Genomic DNA, 24,214 nt, shown 5'->3' with positions numbered 1-24,214 from the left:
TATATAAGGTCAATATATGTAATAGGCAGCAGCTTCAGACAATAATGGAATGGACCCTATTGATGTATGCAATGATATACGCACATACAGTGCCTGCATACCTTGCACTGATATGTATACAGCAACATACATTCCCCTGCCTACCTAGCACTCCAATCTATATACCCATAAATAGTCCTTAGAAGTACTGTTGGTTTAGCTGGATTTGTGGATTTTATGATGGTATATGGATTGCCCGCCAGGGCAGTGGGGTTACTCGGTACCGGGCCGGTGTCTCAGAGGGATGTGTCACGGTGGCGGTGACCCGGTCTGTGGCCCTGGGCGTCCATGCAAAAGGGGTGAAACGTGGCTGAATAAAGTTTATAGGTGGATGATACGTGATGCCACCTGTGATGCTCGGCAATGAAGGAGTTATGCCGACGCTGCAGCCAGATCCTCTGGGACAGATGGTATAAGGCAGCAAGATGTAAGGGCTCCCCACAGGTAGAGCTGTAGTCCCAGGGCAGCTGTAATAGATGTTTAGGAAGAGGGTGCAGTGTTAGGCACAGAGATGTAGCAGTGCTGAAGGGGTTACAGGAAGAAGGCAATGACACAACAGGGTGCAGTTTCCATTACCTTTACTTTGCTTTGTCCAGGATCCAGAATACAGATGGAACAGGAGTTGATCGGCCTGGAAGCAACTTAGGAATCTGCAGATGGGTTGTGTAGTCTCCTTTCTAGCGCTTATCTGAGGCACTTGCAGTACTGAGTTACACTGAAGTTCCCCTTGCTTGCTCTCTTTAGAACTCTCCTCGTATGGCAGACAGCCGTAGCCTCCTTTTTCTGGCTCACACAAGTTGCTGCTGTGCCTCCGAGTCTTAGTTGGGACCAGAGCATTTACAGACTCTTGTTCCTCCGGTTTCTGCTGCAGGACCATCAGCATCCATACAACCTCGGATACCAGACTCCGGACCATGCGCTTACAGCTAGAAGTGAGCCTGAATTCTCCTCAATCCTCCAGCTCCTCTCCTCCATCCACACACTTCACCTTCTCCACACGAACTGAACTAACTTCCCTTTCCTTGCCCCAGAGAGCAGCTCCTCCTCCAGTTTGGTTCAGAGCTCCCTCTGCTGGCCTGGAGTGGGAACTATGGTGTGTGCTGGATTTACCTGATAGAGAGACCCTTTTATTGCTTCCAGGCATGACATCACACTCCCTAGGAGGAAGGTAATGCCACTATGGTGACCATACTCCTGGGGGTGCCACATTCCCCCCTAGTGCAATTCAGTACTCCCGGACAGAAGAAAACATGCAAACATATTAAGAAATGAATATTTGTAACTGTTACAAGATTTCAAATAATGAAAAATTACAAAAACCAAAGCTCAAAAATAGTCCTTTTGACAATTAGTCCATTACGTCATTGTCCATGGTCCAATTCCTGAGCAAGTTGGTAACTATATCCAAGGATTGTTTTGGCCACACATAGTCCTGTGGCCCAATTGTCCACCGAACAAAATAAGAAATTCAAAAAGTTCTTACAGATTCTCTGTAGGCACATAAGCTTGAAAAGTTGCATATTTACCGGTACAGTTTACATTTTCTATTTTTTACTTTAATCTCTATATCTAGCTGGGATCACATCTTTTGTACTATGGGTAGATCTGTTTAACATGGGTACTTCTAATGGCCTATTTAGGTTTAGTGGGCCTGTAACTGCTGTTGGTAAACTGGGTAGTAGCCATCTGCGAACTCTTAGACTTACTGTGGGCATGACAGATTCACCACTGGCAGGGTGAGGATTCTCTGGCTCCACTGCTGGTGTGGCATCCGCTGCCTGAACTTCCTGATTTTCAGAGTTTTCTTAAGCCTCTGCTACTTCAGTTGCAGTAGGCTGGGGAAAGATTAGGACAGGAACTACGATGGCTTGATCCACTGTTGTCCAGTTGGCAGGAAATTCTCTGAGTACAGTGCTGACCTTTTTCTTTTCTTCCTCTATGGGTTGAAGGATGTTTTGTTCTCCCATCCTTTCCTTTAGCTGGTCAGGGCACAGTTTCAGATGATGCCTCAATACTGCTGATTAGGTTTCTCCTCCATCTTTACTGATAAGGCACACTTTGGTGTTGTCAAAGTTTGATGGCAGGACGGTGTAGGGTTCAGCTTCCCAATGGTCATCCAATTTATGCATCCTGCTTTTCCTCTTTAGGACCTGTTCTCCTGGTGACAAGCGAACTGCAGGTGCATGTTGATTGTAGTTCTTTTCCTGTTTTTGTCTCGCCTGAGCTAGACTCTTTTATACGCATGCTTGTATTCTTCGGTATTGCTGCTGCCATTCTGTATCCCAGTCAGCATCTGGTGATGTCACCTCAGGTGTAAGGACTCCCATATTCAAATCAATAAGCAACTTGCCAGGCCTCGCTCTCATTAGGTAGGCTGGTGTGCAGTTGGTGGAATTCACAGGAATGTGATTGTAGAGGTCTACCAGATCTGGCAACTTCTCTGGCCACAGATTCCTCTCTTCCAAAGGCAAGGTCTTCAGTAGATCGACCACCACTTGATTCATCTTTTCACACATGCCATTGGTCTGTGAATGGTACGGTGTTTTCCTGGTCTTCTTGCAACCATACAAGCTACAGAATTCCTGGAACACTTCTGCCTCAAAGGCTGGACCTTGATCTGTAAGCACTCGCTCGGGATATCCGTGTGGTCAACAAAAGCGCTGTTGGAATGCTCTGGCTGCTGTCCTGGCTGTTTGATCCTTGACAGGCACAACTACCAGGAATCTCGAGTAGTGGTTAACGATGGTAAGAGCATAAAAGTAGCCTGAACAGCTTGGAACCAGCTTCACTTGGTCCAGGGCTACCAACTCGAGTGGCTGTTTAGTTATTATTGTCTGCAAAGGAGCTCGCTGGCTGTTACGGTCCTTCCTGCGCAGGTTGCATTGTCCACACTCCCAGCACCAATTTTTAATGGCCTTCCTCATACCTGCCAGTAGAATCTCTCTCGGAGCAAGGCCTCCAACTTCTTCCATCTGACGTGTCCAGCTTCATTGTGGTATGTTTCCAAGACCATTGATGCCTCCCTCTTTGTGACTACCACCTGCCAGACCAACTCATGAGTGCGGGCATTGATACTCCTCCAACACAACTTTCCTTCATAGATGAACAGCCTGCCTCTTTCCTTCCCCAACTGCTGAGTTTCTTCAGAAGCACCTGGACCTGGGCGTGAGTCAGCTAGTGATATTAGCTCCTTTACCAGGCGGACTGCGGGGTCGCTATCCTGCGTTTTTGCCCAGTCATGATGAGGCAACAGATTTAGGGTGGCCTCTTTCATGATAGATCGTCTGTTTCTCACTCCTTGGGCACGTTGGGCTGCAATTGGCAGGTGGAAGGCAGGTAACTCTATTTCTTCAAGTTCCTCAGGGTCTTCTCCCCCATCTGGCAGATTGGGCATCCTGGACAGCGCATCAGCATTGGCATTCTTGTGCCACGCTCGCTACTTGATGGTAAATTAATAGTTAGACAGCCGGGCCATCCATCGCTGCTCCAGTGCACCTAGTTTTGCAGTTTCCAAGTGAGTCAGTGGGTTGCTGTCCCTGAAGATGGTAAACATGGCTGAAGCTAGGTAATGCTTGAATCGTTCAGTCACAGCCCAGACTATGGCGAGGATCTCCAGTTTGAAGGAACTGTAGTTGTCAGGGTTCCTTTCAGTGGGATGAAGCTTCCTGCTGGCGTAGGAGATCACTCTTTCTTTGCCATTCTGTACCTGTGACAGTACTGCTCCCGGTCCCTTGTCGCTGGCATCAGTATACAGAACAAATGGTTGTTCATAATCTGTGTAGGCCAGAACTTCATCTCCTGTGAGAGCCATTTTCAGTCGAGTGAAGGACCTCTCCAGTTCCTCATTCCATTCAAATGTAGTACTCTTCTTCCTGGCTTTCTTGGGCTGGCCCACCAGAAGATTTTGCATAGGTGTGGCTATCTCAGTGAAGCCTTTGATGAACCTTCGGTAGTAGCCTACCAACCCGAGAAATTGACGTATTTCATGAAGGTTGCTGGGCTTCTGCCAGTCCCGGATGACAGTGACTTTGTCAGGATCTGGTGCCACACCTTCTGCACTCACTACATGACCGAGGTACTGCACCTTGCGCTTCAGTAGGTGGCATTTGGATGGCTTCACCTTCAGGCCAAAGTTGGACAAGGCTTCAAACACCTCAGCAAGGTGCTCCAGATGGTCTTCATAAGTCTTGGAGAAAACAATGTGAAAAATGAGGATGAATGAACTCATGGAGATCAACATCCAACACTACGGAGACACCATCACATGTTTCTCAACGCAGTGATTCTAGAGCAATGCCCCCATCCCTTATGGGAAATATGCAAAGACATGCAAAACACAAGCCACGGAGACACCATCACATGTTTCTCAACGCAAGCAATGACTAGCCAGGTCTTTCCCTGGGAAGGAACAACCACGGGAAGGGCAGTCTCCAATGAAGGAAACCACCTATGCCAAAACATGGTATCCATCCACAGACAGCTGTTTCAGGGTATTGCCCCTCATCAGTGTGGAGTAGGAAACTGGCTAGTAGGAGCAATGCCTAGTAAAAGACCGGGGAAAGACCTGGCTAGTCATTGCTTGCATTAAGAAACATGTGATGGTGTCTCCGCGGCTTGTGTTTTGCATGTCTTTGCATATTTTCCATAAGGGATGGGGGCATTGCTCTAGAATCACTGCGTTGAGAAACATGTGATGGTGTCTCCGCAGAGTTTGATGTTGATCTCCATGAGTTCATTCATCCTCAATTTTCACAGTCCTTTACTAGGCATTGCTCCTACTAGCCAATTTCCTACTCCACACTGATGAGGTGCAATACCGCAAAACAGCTGTCTGTGGATGGATACCATGTTTTGGCATAGGTGGTTTCCTTCATTGGAGACTGCCCTTCCCATGGTTGTTCCTTCCTGGGGAAAGACCTGGCTAGTCATTGCTTGCATTGAGAAACATGTGATGATGTCTCCGCGGCTTGTGTTTTGGAGAAAACAATCATAGAATCATAGAATTGTAGAGTTGGAAGGGACCTCCTGGGCCATCTGGTCCAACCCCCTGCTCAAAACAGGATTCGCTAAATCATCCCAGTCAGATGTCTGTCCAGCCTCTGTTTGAAGACTTCCATTGAAGGAGAACTCACCACTTCTCGTGGCAGCTTGTTCCACTCATTGATCACTCTAACTGTCAAGAAGTTTTTTCTAATATCTAATCTGTGTCTCCTCCCATTCAGTTTCATCCCATTACTTCTAGTCTTTCCTTGCGCAAATGAGAATAAAGTTGATCCTTCCACAATGTGACAGCCCTTTAGATATTTGTAGACAGCTAATAAGTCACCTCTCAGTCTTCTCTTTTGCAAACTAAACAATCCCAAATACTGCAACCTTTCCTCATAAGACAGGGTTTGCAGACCGGTCACCATTCTGGTTGCCCTTTTCTGAACTTGCTCCAGTTTGTTGATGTTTTTTTTAAAATGTGGTGCCCAAAACTGGACACAATATTCCAGATGAGGTCTGACCAAAGAGGAGTAGAGGGAAATAATGACTTCACGTGATCTAGACTGTATGCTTCTGTTAATACATCCTAGAATTGCATTTGCCTTTTTTGCTGCTGCATCACACTGTTGACTCATATTCAGTCTGTGATCTATTAGTATACCCAAGTCTTTTTCACATGTGCTGTTACTTAGGCCTATTCCTCACATTCTGTATATGCTCTTTTCATTTTTATTGCCCAGATGTAGTACTTTGCATTTTTCCCTGTTAAAAACCATTCTGTTAGTTGCTGCCCACTTCTCCAGTTTATTTATATCTTTTTGAATCCTCTCTCTCTCTTCTCTAGTATTAGCTATCCCTCCTAGCTTTGTGTCATCAGCAAATTTAATCAGTTTACCCTCAATTCCTTCATCTAAATCGTTGATAAAGATGTTGAACAATACAGGGCCCAGGACAGAACCCTGTGGTACTCCACTTGAGACATTCATCCAACTGGATGTGCAGCCATTTACGACCACTCTTTGGGTCCGATCTCTAAGCCAGTTATGAATTCACCTAACAGTTGCCTTGTCCATTCCATACTTAGTCATTTTTTCAATAAGGATTGTATGAGATACTTTGTCAAATGCTTTGCTGAAGTCAAGATATACTATATCTACAGCATTTACTTGATCCACCCAATCAGTGATTCCGTCATAGAAGGAAATTAAGTTAGTCTGACATGACTTATTAGTTACAAACCCATGCTGACTGTTTAATCACTTCATTCTTATCCAGGTACTGACATACATGTTGTTTAATAATTTGTTCAAAGATCTTTCCTGGTATAGAAGTCAGACTCACTGGCTTATAGTTGCCTGGGTCCACCTTCTTCCCCTTTTTGAAGATAGGAACAACATTTGCTCTTCTCCAGTCTTCTGGGACTTCTCCTGTTCTCCAAGAATTTTCAAAGATTATGGAGAGGGGTTCAAAAATTTCCTCTGCTATCTCCTTCAGTACTCTGGGGTGTAATTCATCTGGACCTGGAGACTTGAATTCATTTAGGTTAGCTAAGTGTTTCCTCACTATCTTTCTGTTTATAGATATCCTGGATTCTTCTATTCCCTTAATAGGACAGTGAAGAACAGTTGATGTTACATTTCCTTTCTGAGAGAAAACAGATGCAAAATAGGAATTTAAAAGTTCGGCCTTCTCAACATCCTGTCTTACCATTTCATCATTTTCATCCTGTAAAAATCCTATAGCATCTTTGACTTTTCTTTTACTTTTAACATATCCCCAAAATCCTTTATTATTGCAATGACATCAACAATGTAAAACAGAACTGTCTCAAGGTTCTTGTGTCCAAGACAGCACTCCATTAGCCGTTGAAATGTCCCTGGGGCGGTGCAGAGCCCGAACGGCATACAGTTGAACTCGCAGAGACCCATTGGTGTAGTAAACACTGTTTTCTCCTTGTCTGCCTCTGCCACGGGAGCCTGCCAATACCTACTAGTGAGATCTAAGGTGGAAAAATAGTTAGCAGTTTTAAGTGCAGCTAATGACTCATCAACTCTGGGTAATGGGTAGGCAACCTTATGTGTAATGCTGTTAATTTTTCTGTAATCAACACACATTCTCATGGTACCATCTTTCTTTTTCACAAAGACTATTGGGGCTGCCCAGGGGCTACAGCTATCTCTGATCACCCCAGCTTCCTTCATTTCCCACAACATATTTTTGGCACATTGATATTGTGTTGGGGGTATAGGACAGTACCTTTCCTTAATCAGTGGATGATCTCCAGTGAGGATATGGTGTTGAACCCCTTTTGCCTTCTCAAAGTCTAGAGGGTGTTTGCTGAATACCCGCTCATACTCCTGAGCCACTCGGTAAACCCCATTCTTTTGGTATGAGGGGGTGGAGTCAGTTCCCACATGCAGCTGCTGACACCACTACTCTGCTTTACAGAGCCATTGTCCCCTGCCTGGTCGGATGAGACCAAGGGCTCTGCTGCCTGTATTGCGTTGTTACTGACAGTAAACATCTTAGCAACTGTGGCATACCGAGGTATTGTGGCCTCCTCCTCCCCACAATTCAAGAGGTGTACAGATACTCTCACTTTGCGGACATCAACTACCCCTATGGCTGTCAGGACAGTGGGCCGGCTATCAGAGTACACTGGCTCTACCAATGCTTGGTAATCTTTTGCTCTGAGGCCTATGGCTGCCTGACACCAAATAAACATTTCACATCTGGGGTGTATGGCATGGGGGAAAAAATCACTCACTCTGACGCTGCCAATTTCTCCGCCAGTCAGTTCTACCTGCTGTCTTTGCATCAGGGCCTTGATCTCTTTCTGCAGGACTCGTTGTTCACTGGAACCAGCAGTCTCGGCTACCTGTTGCAACAAAACAATAGCCTCGGCAAGACAATTTCAATCACATTAGTACCTATGGTCATCATTGGGTTACATTCTCATCGATCAATGTCTACAACTATCAGACCTTGAGATTTTAACTCCACTCGCCCTACCTTAATGGTAATCTCTTTACATCCTACTTGCGGCAAAGACTGACCATTGCTGGCAACTACTGTCAGCTCATCACTTGGGCCACGAGTAAGTTCAGAGTCAGTCCAATACCGTTTGTAAAGGATATATGGGGTAGTTGTCACCTGAGAGCCAGTGTCCAACAAAGCATTCATGGGGATGCCGTCAATCACCACTGGGAGGACCGGTCACCCACCAACATACTTGGCTCGCCAGTTCTTTTGGCCTTGTGGTCCTACTCCTGGGGGTTGGCCCTCTGCCCCAGGGGTTGCTCATTTAAATAACAGAATCTTGCCATCAGGCCTGCCTTGCGGCAGTGACGACAGATGGGACGTCCGTCCTGGTCATAGCGATTGTTGTCTCTCCCTCGGAGTGGCGGTATCCTCTTCTTCTGTAGCCACGGGACATCCTCTGGACTGGAGGCCAGCTGGATCTTCTCTTTTGGGAACACCTGCATGGACTGCTCAGTTTTGGCAAGTGCAGCCATATTTTTGGTCAGCTCTTGGATCTGAAGGCACAGTTCTGTAGATGGATCATTATCCAGAGTCTGTGCGTCAGGCTACACAGGGCTCTAAGGGAAAGATGCGGCTTCTTGGTGGTATGTAATTGCTGGATGCCTAGGGGGCGCTGGATGGCTGACGTTTGGTTTATGCAGCACCAAAGTCTAGATCAGGGTTTTGTAGGGCTAAGATGCGCAGCTGTGCTCTGTGGGTACTGGATAGGAGTCCCTCAATAAATTGCTCCTTTAACAGTCTGTCTCCATCTTTCACACTGTCTGGGTCAATCTGCTTTATGGCTCGCAGTACCTCCTGCAGGCTAAGAGCATAGTCCCGTATACTGTCCTGCACTCTTTGCTTACACCCAAAGAATCTAATTTTTATTTCAGCTGCAGTGCGAGTGTCAGCCAGAATCTTTAACAGTCTCTTTATCAGTGTCCTGCCAGGACTTTACTTCTCTTTGCGCTGCACCAGTTAGCTGCCCAATAAGGATGTTCACTTTTTGGCTTTCAGACAGAGGATACACTTCAAACAAACTGCACAGTCTCTCTTTGAATTCACTCAGGGTATGTGACTCCCCTGAGTACTGCGGTAACCAGGCCGCTCCCGGTATATAGGGCATGGACAGTGGCATTATAGGGACTGCTGCGGTGGGCGTTGTTCTTGCTGCACTCTGGAGGCGGCGCTGGCCGCTGGATTCTGGGGTGCCATTGGAGCAGCAGCTGCATTCACCCCTGCATCTTGTGGCGCTGTGGGGGGTACGGTGGCGTTCACCGCTGCATCTTCTCTTGCCTCAGACATTCTCTTCCCCCCCTAGTTAACGTTGGCCAGGCCCCGCGTTTCACTGGCTTACCGGTTGCCGCTCCGCAGGCTGGATGATCAGGGGACGCCGGGACTGCAGGCCTCAGCTCCTCACTTCCCACCTGCTGGTCTCTTCGCGCGCAGCACCTCACTTTTCATGCTCTCTGGTAGGCTCGGTCAATGACGGCACACCCCTCAGGCTTCCCGTGCGTGCAAAGGGCCGGGGTAATGGCGGCAATTGCACAATAAGTCTATGGCACACAATACAGTCTCTGGCACACAGGACCTGGGGGCACCGGGCTTCGCAAATCCTGTTAGTGATGCCTAAATGGATCGCCGCAGTGGGGATACTTGGGATGTGTCACGTCACGGTGGCGGTGACCCAGTCCGTGGCCCTTGGCGTCCATGCAAAAGGGATGAAACGTGGCTGAATAAAGTTTATAGGTGGATGATACGTGACGCCACCTGTGATGCTCGGCAATGAAGGGGTTAATGTTATGAATGAGTCTCCGGAGGAGGAAAAAACGAAAACACAAGCTAACTCCAGAAAACCGGAGAGGTTGTTAGCTAGCGGATTGCAGACCCCTGATCCTATTCACCACAACTAACAGTAGCCGTGGGGGGTTCCTACGGTGCCCTAGACCCCTCGTCACAGCCGGAGAGCTAAATAAGCCTAAAGAAAGAAAGGGGAAATCTAAACTGCCCCAGAGCAGACCCCAAAGCAATAGACAGCCCCCAACATGTATTGTCGGTGAAAAACAGATGAAAACACAAACACAGACAGAAAGACAGGCTGAGCAAATGATGGGGCCCAACTAACTAGATAGGAAAGGACAGAAAAGATGCTGGCTGCGATCACGCAAAAAACCCTGCCAAAAATAATGTCCAACACGTCTGATAGAAAAGGCCCTGAAGTCACTAGACTTCAAAATCACTATATCAGCACTCAGGTATATTCTGAAGACAGAGCAAAGAGATCACCTGATCAGAGACAAAAATGGAGTTCAGCCCGTCCAAACCAGGGCAGGCTGAACACAAACACTAAGTAAACAGACAAAATCTCATGGAAAATAGCAGAGCAAAAACTTAGCTTTTAGTAGACAGGAACTAAACTGGATGCCAGAGCTCAGAGCAGAAAGCATGACCAGCAGCCCTGCAGGGCGTCGGCTGCCTTATATCCACTCAGAAATTCCGGATGTCCAATCACACTCCACCTGTTCAGATGACAGGTTCTTCCCATCCAGATCAATTTCACTACCTCCTTTCACCAGCAGAGGGAGTTCATCAGACATCAGAGGTGAAGGAGAAAATGAACTCATAACAGGTTAAGCCGACGCTGCAGGCAGATCCTCTGGGACAGATGGTATAAGGCAGCAAGATGTAAGGGCTCCCCACAGGCAGAGCTGTAGTCCCAGGGCAGTAGTAATAGATGTTGAGAAAGAGGGTGCAGTGTTAGGCACAGAGATGTAGCAGTGCTTACGGGGTTGCAGGAAGAAGGCAATGACACAACAGGGTGCAGTTTCCGTTACCTTTACTTTGCTTTGTAAGTGCAGTCCAGGATCCAGAATACAGATGGAACAGGAGTTGATCGGCCTGGAAGCAACTTAGGAATCTCTCTATGCAGATGGGTCGTGTAGTCTCCTTTCTAGTGCTTATCTGAGGCACCTGCAGTACTGAGTTACACTGAAGTTCCCCTTGCTTGCTCTCTTTAGAACTCCCCTCGCATGGCAGACAGCCATAGCCTCCTTTTTCTGGCTCACACAAGTTGCTGCTGTGCCTCCCAGTCTTAGTTGGGATCAGAGCATTTACAGACTCTTGTTCTTCCGGTTTCTGCTGCGGGACCATCAGCATCAATACAACCTCGGATACTGGACTCCGGACCATGCGCTTACAGCTAGAAGTGAGCCTGAATTCTGCTCAATCCTCCAGCTCCTCTCTCCCGTCCACACACTTCACCTTCTCCACATGAACTGAACTAACTTCCCTTTCCTGGCTCCAGAGAGCAGCTACTTCCCCAGTTTGGTTCAGAGCTCCCACTGCTGGCCTGGAGTGGGAACTGTGGTGTGTGCTGGATTTACCTGATAGAGAGACCCTTTCATTGCTTCAAAGCATGACATCACACTCCCTAGGAGGAAGGTAATGCCACTGTGGCGACCATACTCCTGGGGGTGCCACATATACCCACGCTAACTTATATACCCCCAAATCTGACCCTATCTCAGTAGCAGCTCTCCCTACACTGTCTGATTCCAGAGGTGACTGTGATGAGCAGGGCGGCGGCAGGTCTCTTATAGACCTGATGATGCTGTGTGGTCAGCTAATCACTGTAATACCACAACAAAGATGGCTGCGGCATTACAGTGCGTGGCAGACAATCCCTTCATGTTGACTGGCTCTCTAAAGAGTGCCAAATATGCAGGGAGGGGACCCGATCTCCCCCCAAATTATACCGGAAATGCTCGGCGCTCGCCGAGTACCGCGAGTACAGCGATGCTCGGGTGAGTACCGAGCATCACCGAGTATGCTCGCTCATCACTAGTGTACACCAATAGTCATATTGCAAAAGTTGTAAGTAACATCTTCACTTGCCAAATAAATCACTTGTGTGATGCTGTGAATCCTTATGCTGATGCCTCGTGGTTGGGGAAGAGGTAAAATTCACCAGAAGAAAAAAAAATTAAAATAGGCTGTGCTGCTTACAGCTCTGTTATTTTTTCCATTAAAAGAACCTTTATCTACTATTTTTGCAGAAAGAGACGTCCTTCCAGCAGTGCAGACTATTTCAAAGTGCTTTGATATTTATAATGTCATAAGTAGTTTTTGTCATTGTCTTTTTTTGTAATAACTTGAACACTTTGTTTAGATTTGATAATTTCATCTTGCGCATTAATACAATAAAACTCCTTTTCTCTTCTTTTCTAGGTTGCAGATTCTTAAAAGAACACTTGAATTTTGACGCAATGGAAGGAAAATATTCTGGAAGAAGATTCTACACCATGTACCATGGGACAAGTGTAGAAGCAGCTCATAATATTATCAACAATGGGTTTGCAGTTTCTAATGATGGGATGTTGGGAAGAGGAGTTTATGCTAGTAGAGATGTGGAGAAAGCTTCAAGATATCCACTAAATACAACAGATCCAAAAGTCGTATTGAAGCTTTCTGTAAGAGTTGGAAAGGTTAAGAAGATTGACAGTCAAGATCACCCCATGAGACTTACTTGGCATGATCATGGGTATGACACTGCTTGGATGCCTCCAGAATGTGGCATGGTGCCAAGTGGACTCCAAGAAAACTGCATTTTTGATCCTTGGAGGATTAAAATAGTCGATGTTGTGAAAGGTCCTGATGAACATGTCAATTCTTTAAGATCATTAATTGCTAGCCAGAATTAAGATAACAGAAGTGACAAGAGCTCGAATATATGCATATACACACGTGGTCAAAATTGTTGTTACTCCTCGTTTAATGACAGAAAAACCCACAATGGTGACAAAAGTAATAATAAATCAAAAATCAAAGAAAATGAACAAATGAAAGTCTGACATTGCTTTTCAACCATGCTTAACTTAATATTTTGTTGCACAACCTTTTGAGGCAATCACTGCAATTAAACGATTTCTTTAACTGTCAATGAGACTTCTACACCTCTCGACAGGTATTTTGGCCCACTCCTCAAGAGCAAACTGCTCCAGTTGTTTCGTGCTTGAAGGTTGTCTTTTCAAGATGGCATGTTTCAGCTCTTTCCAAAGATGCTCAATAGGATTTAGGTCAGGGCTCATAGAAGGTCACTTCAGAATAGTCCAATGTTTTTCTCTTAGCCATTCTTGAGTGTTTTTAGTTGTCTGTTTGGGGTTATTATCCTTTTGCAAGACCCATGACCTGCGACTGAGACCAAGCTTTCTGACACTGGGCAGCACATTTCTCTCTATAATCCATTGATAGTCCTGAGATTTCATTGTACCATGCACAGATTCTAGACACCCTGTGACAGATGAGGCAAAGCAGCCTCAGAACGTAACAGGGCCTCATCCATGTTTCACAGTAGGGAAAGTTTTCTTTTCTTGATATGCTTCATTTTTCCTTCTGTAAACATGGAGCTGATGTGCCATGCCAAAAAATTCAATTTTTGTCTCATCTGTCCATAGGACATACTCCCAGAAGCTTTGTGGCCTGTCAACATGTAGTTTGGCAAATTGCAGTCTGGCTTTATGATTTTTTTTTCAACAATGAGGTCCTCCTTGGTCATCTCCCATGAAGTCCACTTTGGCTCATACAGTGATGGATTTTGCGATCTGACACTGATGTTCCTTGAGCTTGAAGTTCACCTTTAAACTGTTTAGAAGTTTTTCTGGGCTCTTTTGTTATCATTCGTATTATCTGTCTCTGATTTGTCATCAATTTTCCTCCTGCGGCCACGTCCAGGGAGGTTGACTACAGTCCCATGGAGCTTAAATTTCTGAATAATATGTGCAACTGTAGACACAGGAACAACAAGCTGCTTGGAGATGTTCTTATAACGTTTACCTTTAACATGTTTGTCTATAATTTTCTCTCTAATTTCCTGAGACAACTCTTTCCTTCGCTTCCTCTGGTCCATGTTGAGTGTGATACACACCATGTCACCAAACAGCACAGCGAGTATCTGCAGCCCTTTATACAGGCCCACTCACTGATTCCAAGATTCAGGACACCTGTGATGCTAATTAGTGGACATACCTTTATTTAATATGTCCTTTTTGACACATTTTCAGGGGTACCATCATTTCTGTCCAGGCTTATTTCAAGAGTTTTATTTTTTTTTAAATTCTGTGGAAGCATGGTTGAAAGCAATGTCTGACTTTCATTTGTTCATTTTCATAGATTTTTTTATTTATTATTACTTTTGTCAGATTCAAGCTATTTCTGTCACCATTGTGGCTTTTGCTGTCATTAAATGAGGGGTACCAACAATTTTGACCACGTGTGTAAAATCAGTCTTTATTAGGTTTGTGTGAACAAAATTTTCTCACATTTAGCGAAACCTTTACTTTCAGATTTGGGAATATACAATGCTGGGTAGTGTTACAATTTTGTATCAAGAGTTGCCCATCTTTCATAACGTGAAGGATGAAGAACATTGGCATAAAGCTACCAAACAAGACAATACAACAACAGATTAATTATCAAAGAAATTTATGAGCCTAAGAACTCAGACCTTAAAACTACCTCTAGATATCCTGTTGTTGTAATAATAATAATAATAATAATTAAATGCTGGAAAATCAGATATCTTCCATTAATGACAGACATGAATTTCTTTCTGGATACTCAGCGTATCAAACAGGTCATCCTGTCTTGCCTTATTCACTGTGAACCTTCAGCTTTTCCATGAAAAAAATGCTGTATGGTATAATAATAATGATAAGCATGGAAGATCATAGTGGTTATGGTGAAAATAAAATATCTGTTCATTAAAACAATGAGGAACTAAAACATAATTCTCACTTTGCATTTGCCCCCCCCCCAAAAAAAAAAATTGCATGCTAAATAAATCGCATTGCTGTAATTATAATGCAGTCTCATATGTCCATCTGAGTCGGACAAATTTTGCTGGCACTGTAATTCTGCAATTTTTTTGAACAATGAAATGTTATACTTCATTTAATGTGCTACAGTTGGGCCTCAAAACCCTTCAAAAAAGAAATTGTTTGATAAAAAAAATGCACTGCTATATTTATGCTGCAGTCTCATACATCCATCTGAGGTGTGCAAATTTGCCTGGCATTGTAATACATTATTTTTTTTGATCTGTGAAATTTGATATGGCATTTATCATGCTATTTTTGTGCATTAAACCCCCCCAAAAAATCCTTTGTTAAATAAACTGCATTGCTATATTTATACTGCAGTCTCATACGTCCATCTGAGATGTGCAAATTTGTCTGGCATTGTAATACAGCTTTCCTTTTTTGAGCAGTAAAATTTTATACTGCATTTATCTGTGACGGACTCAGCTCCTGCTGAGCCCATTTTTTGAGTGGACCCTCTGGGTCGTGGCACCCACCCACCGAGGGCGAGCTGACCTTGTGAGAATCCACCCCCTATACAGGGAGTGTCAGGGGCAAGACCAAGGGGGTGAGCCACCACGACTGCTGGGACCAGACGGCCGGCTCAGGGGACACTAGACGAGTGTCTGACGACAAGGACGAGCAGGAAGCAAGACGAGACTAGACGTAGGTGCAAGGTATCTTCATTAGAATAACACAAGATCACATACAGAGAAAAGAAGCAAAACGTGCAAGGTGCGCGCGTGGGCACGCCAAGGTCCGTAACATGGTACGTGCCAGATGGCACGCCTAGGCACAGGTAATGGCATCGGACTCCGGACTGCTGGCAAACTGACAGGGTCCAGGGATCAGGCTGCGGACGTCAGCTCCGGACATCAGGCCGCAGTCATCTGGTTCCGGACCTCTGGCAACGGTCGGCAGGTTCCGGGCATCCGGCAGGCAAACCAGGGTTCAGGCAAAGAGGCACGACAGATATCCAAGCAGGGTGCGTGTTTAGGGAACACGCCAAGGTCCAAGGCTAGGTGCGTGTGTAGGGGACACGCCAGGGTCCAAAGCAAGGTGCGTGTGTAGGGGACACGCCAGGGTTCACAAACGAGACAGAGTGCGTGTGTAGAGCCACGCCAAAGCATAGGATAAGACGGAGTGCGTGTAGAGACACGCCAAGGTACAAGACAGAGTGCGTGTTGAGACACGCCAAGGCACAAGACAGGGTGCGTGTAGAGACACGCCAGGGTTCAGAGCAGGGCTGCGTGCTAGGAGCTACGCAGGGACGCACACCTCACTGGCCAATGCACACGGCTGTAACGCCAGCACGAGGCACGACTAAGGCACAGGAGGGGGCAAAGGAACCTTTGTGCTAGGAGCCACGCCAGGTTCAAGGCAGGGTGCGTGCTAGGAGCCACGCAGGGGGCACGCCACACTGGCCAGTGCACACAAACACGTGGCACTTACCACGGCACAGGAGACGGCCAAGGGGAACCCACGCCGGGGTTCAATGCAAGGACAAGGCAGGGAACAAGGCAAGGAACACAAGCAGAAACAGAGCCAGGTCAGAGCGAGGACAGAGTCTAGCAGCGGAGCGTAGGCAGAAGCCCAGAGCCGGGCCAAGGGAAGACCTTGGGACTAGATAAAGAAACGAGCACTAAGGAGAGGAGAAATGGTGCGTGTGCCAGGGAGCACTACAGAGCACCATAGGAGATAGCGAGGCAGAGCAAGCAAAGACTGAGACCATAGGGTGGAACACAAAGCAAGGAATAGCAAGGCAGAGAACACAGGGAGGACTACAAGTCAAAGCATAGCAAAAGCAAGACAGGGCAAAACAGGCGAGGCAGAGAACAAAGGAAGGACTACAAGTCAAAGCATAGCTAAGGCGAGACATAGCAAAACAGACTAAGACAAAGAACAGCAGAACGACTACAAGGCAAAGACAAACATGGCACGAGAGACAACACAAGACATGGCACAAGACAAGAGGCGGAATACGAGCACGGAGCGTGTGCAGAGACGCACTACAGAGCAAAGTGCAAGGGCACAGAATAGAGGGAGCAACCCCACAGACCCAGAGCCTTGCAGGAAAGCAACACAATAATCAGGCCCTGAGCAAAGGAAGGGGCGGCCTGATATAGGGCATAGCACCTCCTCTTCCAGGTCAGGACCAGGGGAGCACTTCCGGGTTTCTAGACATGACGAGATGATAGCAGAACCAGACAGTGCAGGATCTTAGGAAACGTCACATGATCAGGGTTTCAGACATGACGAGATGATCACCGAACCAACCAGTGCAGGATCCTAGGAAGAACACATGATCCGGGATTCTAGACATGACGAGATGATTGCAGAACCAGACAGTGCAGGATCTTAAGAAATGTCACATGATCAAGGACTCCAGACATGACGAGAAGATCACAGAAGGCAGAGCAGAAACGCAGGCATCCTGTAGCTCAGACATGAGGTGAGTGTGCACACTGCTCTAAGGGACATGCAGGACAGCAGACAAAGCATGCGCATGCACATCGCTCCAGGAGTTCTTGAGACAAACAGACATGGCAGACATGGCGGACGTGACATTATCGTGCTACAGTTGAGCCTCAAAACTTAAAGAAGAAAAATTGTTTGTTAAAAAAATTGTATTGCTATATTTATTCTGCAGTCTCATGCGTCCATCTGACGTTGGCAAATTTTGCTGGCATTGTAATACTGTATTTTTTTTCAGCAGTGACATTTTATATGGCATTTATCGTGCTAGAGTTGAGCCTCAAACTCCACTGCCTAAAAAAATTGTTTTTTTTTTTTTAAAATACCATTGCTATATTCATAGTGGGCAGATTTTTCTGGCATTATTATACTGTCTGCAACATTTTCTCAACACGGATATATAATATGTACTGTATATACTTGAGTATAAGCCGAGATTTTCAGCCCATTTTTTAAGGCTGAAAGTGCCCTTCTTGGCTTATACTCGAGTCATATATGCCAGGGGGTCGGCGGGGGAGTGGGAGCAGGGGGTGTCAGATCATGCTTACCTCCTCTTGGCACGGTCTCTGCAGCCCCTGCTTCTCCCACGGTCTCCGGCACCTGTGTTCAGCGGTCTCATGGTACCGCTCATTAAAGTCATGAATATGCATGTATTTATGACTTTAAGAGAGCGGTACCACGTGACCATTGAAGGAAGGAAGAGCTGCCAGAGGCCGAGGGAGAAGCAGGAGCTGCAGAGACTGCACCAGGAGGGGGTAAGTATATGCAATATTCACCTGTCCCCTTACCACCGCCGTGCGCCGCGCTGTCCTCCGTGTCCTCTGGATGTGACGTTCAAGTCAGAGGGCGTTATGACGCTGTTAGTGTGCGCCCTCTGCCTGGTCACTGACAGAGGACCCGGAAGACAGAGCGGCACATGGCAGTGGAACGGGGACAGATGAATATCTTAGGTGCCGGGGCCTGAGCCAGCAGCGTTATACAGTAAAGAACCTAACTTTAAAATAATTTGTAGCATCTAGTCTGTTATAGAGGCCTAATCCATATCCGTCCCCGGGCCACCCTCTTTCTGGACGGTTCAGATTAAGCTGGGCACCTGTCTGCATAACGTCAATGTGATCCGGGCCGCATTTTTAATAAATTAGTGGTTGGACACACCTGAGAAGATATATTAAGATGCACTACTGTTATATAAATTAATTAAATACAAATATAAATTACAAACCTATAAAGCACTAATTGTGTACCAATTAAAATCTTAATCATAACACAGATGTGTCTCCCTGATTGAATGACAGACCATTCGGTTAACAATATGTAACAAACCACTGTGTTGGATACTTATTAAAAGATAACAGGGATGGGTCGATATAAAAAAGCTTTTTTTTCCCAATCAATTTGGCAAAAACAAACAATGTGCAAAACAAGGAAAAAAGTGCCTATGTGGCACACCAATTCATTAAAAGTCAATTGCAAATATGCATGGGGACTGCTGAATCATTAACATAAATATTTTAATAATTTCTAATATATTATCATATATATATATGCAATGTATAAAATACATACTATACCACAGCAAAAAAAAAAAAAAAAAAAAAAAATTTAGTGAAATTTATAAAAATATAGATAAAATATTGTGAGCAGTGTAATGGTTTCAATGTCTCAATCACAAAAAAATTTATTTTAAAAATAAAACAAATAATATAGTCTTAATATTGTCTGTATCCAACACAGTGGTGTATTTCATACCGCATTTGTAATAGCAGAGAACAGCTCAGCCGGTTTGCTGGATTTGGCATTGGACTTTCAAGTCTTTACAGAAAATGTTTTGGCTCACCCCAGTATTGTCCTGAGCTGGCAATGTCAAGTTAACTACAATGCAAGGAACTACCACTTGTCTCCATTTAGCATTGTGAATATTATGCATAGTTTTACCAAGACACAGGGTCCTAGAGCACTTTGGAAAGGAATGGGAAGCACTTTTATTTTTCAGAGTATAACCCTTGGAGGAGAAGGAAACATCAGTGAATGCACACCACTGCCTAGGGAACTTACACATAAATGGAGTCCCAGGCAAATAAGAGGACATATTCTCCTCAAAGGTTTCGTCTTTAAAATAGTGTGCATCATCTAGTGTGGAATAGAGGCCTGATCCAGAGGCCACAAAAAATTCATCTGTTATTAACGTCATACAGTCAGGGACCTGACTTTAAAATGGTTTGTTGAATAAACACAGTAAATATATACCTGATGCAGGAGCGTACATAGAAATCAAGGGGCCCCATAGCAAAAGTCTGAATGGGCCCCCCCCCAAAAAAAAGAAAAAATCAACAGGTGCTCTTAACTCCAGGCATGCATGTTATAGGTCAAACAATTAATTTTATAGCTAGTCTTTGATTTTTTTCTCATTTGAGTAAAAGAAAAAATAAAACACTTACATCCGATTTGATATATTCCTTGTAAAAGTCAAAATGGAAGATTAAGCAGGACAACCTCGTTAAGCTGTCTACAATAAGACCAGCGATTATGGAATCTGTCGGCACAAAATGACTGCTCATGCCAAATATGTCCTCAGTGCACCTTTGGCAGTGCTAGATAGAAAGTAGACAGAAGGTGCCCTAGACTGGCCTCACCAAGGGTGCACTGAGTACCTGTACTTTTAGTCATTTTGTGTTCAGACTCCCTTTAAGTTTTTTTCCCCCCCAGAATCATATTGAATGACAATAGGTCACTATGATGAGTGATACATAAAGGAATTTTAAATGGCAAGAACTACACATTGTGTCTTCCCATCACCTCCCAGGGGTGTTCTAAACAGATAAAAGGCATGATCATCATATCTAGGATGCAAGTATACGTTTTGTCAGTGAGATGGGGTTAAAGCATTCTTGCCCACACATTAATCCTCTATATGCCTTAGTTTCTTGCAAACATCTTTAATCCTGCCCCAGAGTCATAGCGCAGCACAGTGCTATCTCATCTCCGGCAGCATCGCTCGTCCTCCATCCAATTAGTGTTTAATCGCCGTTGCGTTCTGCTGATTACAGCTCTTCGCTCATTACTCAGGAAAATCAGCTCATTTTCACATTTTTTTTCCCTTCCTGATGTTTATTTTTTCACATTTGGTCCCATTTCTTGTACAGCTGGATGTACTGTAGCATTTAATGCTTAATTGCCTTCTTTATCTATGTTAGCATGTAATCTGGATCAGGATGCATCAGGATTGCTACGCATCACAACGCACCATACCAAAACATTAGTGTGAACGCAGCCCCACTCGTACAGCCCCTAACCAGGTGCCCCCATATTATATACATGCACCAATACCTTTTATTATCATTACCACACTGCAACATAGGGCACAAGCTCTTCTAGTGAGGCAGGAAAGATCACTGTATGACAGATCAGCATACAGACGTAGTCTACATTATGTCTGCCTACTGGACCCATACAGTTTCATCACTTTCCCATACAGCACATCCCTCACTTCCGAGCATGCTCAGTGCCGCAAAACGGATCCCTGCACATGGATCCGTGTTCTCCTGGATCCGTGCTCCATGTTAATTCCAGACGTGTAGCCACGGATCCGTGCGTCACCCTGTACCTGCGTGTTTTTCAGATGACACAAAACTGCAACAAGTTGCGTTTTTGTGCATCTGAAAAAATATGCAGACACACGGATCTGTGGGAAAACGGTGACAACTGGATGCAGACGCAAGTCCCATCCGTCACCACTGAAAGTCAGTGGTGACGAAAACGGATCCGTGTGCAGCCAAAGTATGCATGTGTGAAGCCAGCTGAACTCTATATATTGACTGGAGCTGGACCTAGATCTCTCCACAGGTTTTACCTAAAATCACTTTACTTACCCTACGGGCTCATACTCACTTGCGAGAGAGTCGCGTGATTCTCGTGCGAGTCTCTAGCATGGAAACCTGGCACTGCCGCTGGCACTCGGACCGGAGGGGGTGGCTGCATAGAAGTACACGTAACCGCACGCTTCATTCCCAGTGCTGGCGGCAGTGCCAGGTTTCCATGCGAGAGACTCAGATGAGAAACACGCAACTCTCTCGCAAGTGAGTATGAGCCCTTAGCAGCAACAACTGACGTCATCTATCCTCCTCCCTGTAGTGTTGTCCTGAATCCTCCTGGCCCTGCGTTCAACGGGATCCGTTACATAGCAGCACTAACGCACCCTTTGGCCACAGTGATACTAACGCATCCAAAATCGGCATGATGCGTTACTTCATGACGCACCCTGGAACGCAGTCTGCAGCATTTGGGGGTGCGCCATGAAGTAACGCATCATGCGTTTGAATGCGTTAGCATCATTGCGGCCAATGGGTGCGTTAGTGCCGCTATGTAACAATCCCATTGAACGCAGGGCCATTAACGCAATGTGAACCTGGCCTAACACTATGAGAAGATGATTACCAAACAATGTGCTAAGCCTCTCCTCCTGCACATACCATATACTGTATGTATATGCCATGGATGTGGGGACAGTGAAGTATATCTGTATTTGGGAATAAAGGTAACGCACAGATCATTGCAGATGATGATAATGACAAACAATGTGCTGAGTCCCTCCTCCTACCACACATAGTCACATACCAAATATGCCATGGAGGAATTGGCAGGATATATTTGGGACTGAAGGGTTAACTCACGTGCATTTATTTACAGCCCACAACTCCACATCTCCTCCTCTCCTGACCGCTCCTCCCCCCAGATGAGTCACAGTCAGGCTTCACTAAGCTGAAGCTGCCAGGCGCCAGAAAAAAAAAAAAAACTCGGCTGTTCTCCCTGCAGAGCCGGCTCATTTCGTTCACAGCAGGGAGCTGGCTCTTTGAATAGGATTGTTCACGAATGACACATCACTACTGAAGAAGCAATGTTATGTCACAATTCACATGGAGGAAGCCAAAGTCCTTCACACACCTGATCCACCTCCTGACAGACGGCTGGGTCTCCTCCCTCCTCACAAGGAGCAACATCTTAACTCCTTCTTGTGAGCTCATGTTCTGCAGGGGGAACACACAGCGCTCTGCTACATCCTGACCAAGCACAGCCCACCACTGACAGACAGCCTACACATGCAGACAGGACCCTTCATTTACAACACATCACCTTGTACATGTAGCCCATCAGCACCAGAGACCCTTCTGCTTCCTGCAATGCACGTGTGCTGCTACCTCTCTGGCTGCTAGGAGGCGTGGCGTTCTTATGCAAATCCAGCCAGAGACTTCAGCCAACTGCTGACCAGGAAACATGGAAAGGGGTGCTTCAAGGGGCCCGGGGGTATATGGCGGACGTCGCTTACATTTAATTAAAGGAGATAGTACTGTGTCAGCACAGCACAGCTGCAAAACCGCAGCGGCCGTCGCAAGCCCCCTCACCCATCCGGGCCCCCTCACCTCTCCGGGCCCCATAGCAGCTGCGTGGTCTGCTACTATTGACGGTACGCTGATGATCAGATAAAGTTATATTTATAAAATGGTATATATGAGTGCTTAAAATTTGAATGGAAGAACATTCGGTGATAACGAATAAGAAAAATATACACTGGATTTGTGCTCAAAACAATCTATAAAATGGGACCACAAAATAATTACAAGGATAAAATACTTCTATTAATAATAGAGTAGAAAATAACACTGCATACACAAGTAACCGCACCAATATATAATAAATAATAGACATATAACCTAAAATGTTAAAATTGACCCAAAAGTAACAAGGGTTTTAAATGCATATGGGTCGCCCTCCCAGGGCCGTGGGGTACTTGGTACCGGGCCGGTGTCAGGGGGATGTGTCACAGTGGTGGTGACCCGGTCCGTGGCCCTGGGCGTCCCAAATCAATGTCGGGGGGTTAGTTATGTAGTTTAAATGAATAGTTTGTGACGCCACCTGTGGTGTTCAGCAAGTAGGATGTTAGGCCGACGCTGCATTCAGATCCACTGGGGCAGGTGGTGACGTGCAGCCAAGATGGTGAAGCTCCCCACAGGCGGAGCCCTAGCCCCAGGGCAGTGTAGGTGTAATGGTTGAGGAGAGGCGCATGTGGTGTGGAAGCTGGTACCCAGATGTAGCGGTGCTGAATGTGTTGGCTGTTATGAATGGGTCACCGAGGAGGAAAAAAGCAACACAACGCTAAGTCTCAGAAAACCAGAGAGGTTGGTAACTATGCTGACCGCAGAGCCCTGATCTTAACACACAACTAGAAGCAGTCGTGGAGCGTGCCTATGGTAGTCCTGGATGCCTCGTCACAACCGGAGAGCTAAATAAGCCTAAAGTAAGAAAAGAAGAAAACTAACTCCCCAGAGCAGACCCCAAAGGAAAGACAGCCCCCCACATGTATTGACGGTGAAGCAAGATGAAAACACAAACAAAGGCAGAAAAATAGGCTGAGCAAACGATGGGGCCAAACTAACTTGAAAGGACAGGAAAGGAAAGATACTGTCTGCAATCTGCCAAAAAACCCTACCAAAAATAATGTCTAACGCTTCTGATAACAAAATTAACCCTGAAGTCACTAGACTTCTCCCACTATGTCAGCACTCTGGAATATTCTGAGACAGAGCAAAAAGAGACCAATCTAATAAAGGACAAAAAGGCAAATTGGCAAATACAGATAAATAAGAGTGGAAATTCAGGACAGCCCAGCCGGGCTGGCTGACCACACAAAAACTGAGTTGACCAACAAGAGCAAGTGAGAACATTAGCAAAAAACAAACTTAACTTGAGGTGACTGGAGCAGAGCTGAAGTCCAAGACCTGAGAAACAGACTGAATCACCAGCAAAAGGATAGGGCGTTGGCTGTCTTATATCCAGTCTGATAC

General features: G+C 45.7%; 1 protein-coding gene across 1 annotated transcript in view; it reads left to right on the top strand.

Moving 5' to 3' along the window:
- The first annotated feature begins 12,311 nt into the window (after positions 1–12,311).
- The window catches only part of LOC141098030 (uncharacterized), a 305,679-nt gene continuing 293,776 nt past the window's right edge, over positions 12,312–24,214 (top strand). The window contains exon 1 of the mRNA XM_073585626.1: positions 12,312–12,686. Within this exon, the coding sequence (XP_073441727.1) occupies positions 12,312–12,686 (375 nt within the window). The remainder of the gene's footprint in view (positions 12,687–24,214) is intronic.

The sequence above is a fragment of the Dendrobates tinctorius genome, unplaced genomic scaffold (assembly GCF_039654945.1).
Source record: "Dendrobates tinctorius isolate UK_male_01 unplaced genomic scaffold, ASM3965494v1 ptg000086l, whole genome shotgun sequence".
NCBI lineage: Eukaryota > Metazoa > Chordata > Amphibia > Anura > Dendrobatidae > Dendrobates > Dendrobates tinctorius.
Note: the sequence above shows the minus strand (reverse complement) of the source record. Positions and strands in the feature narration are given on the sequence as shown.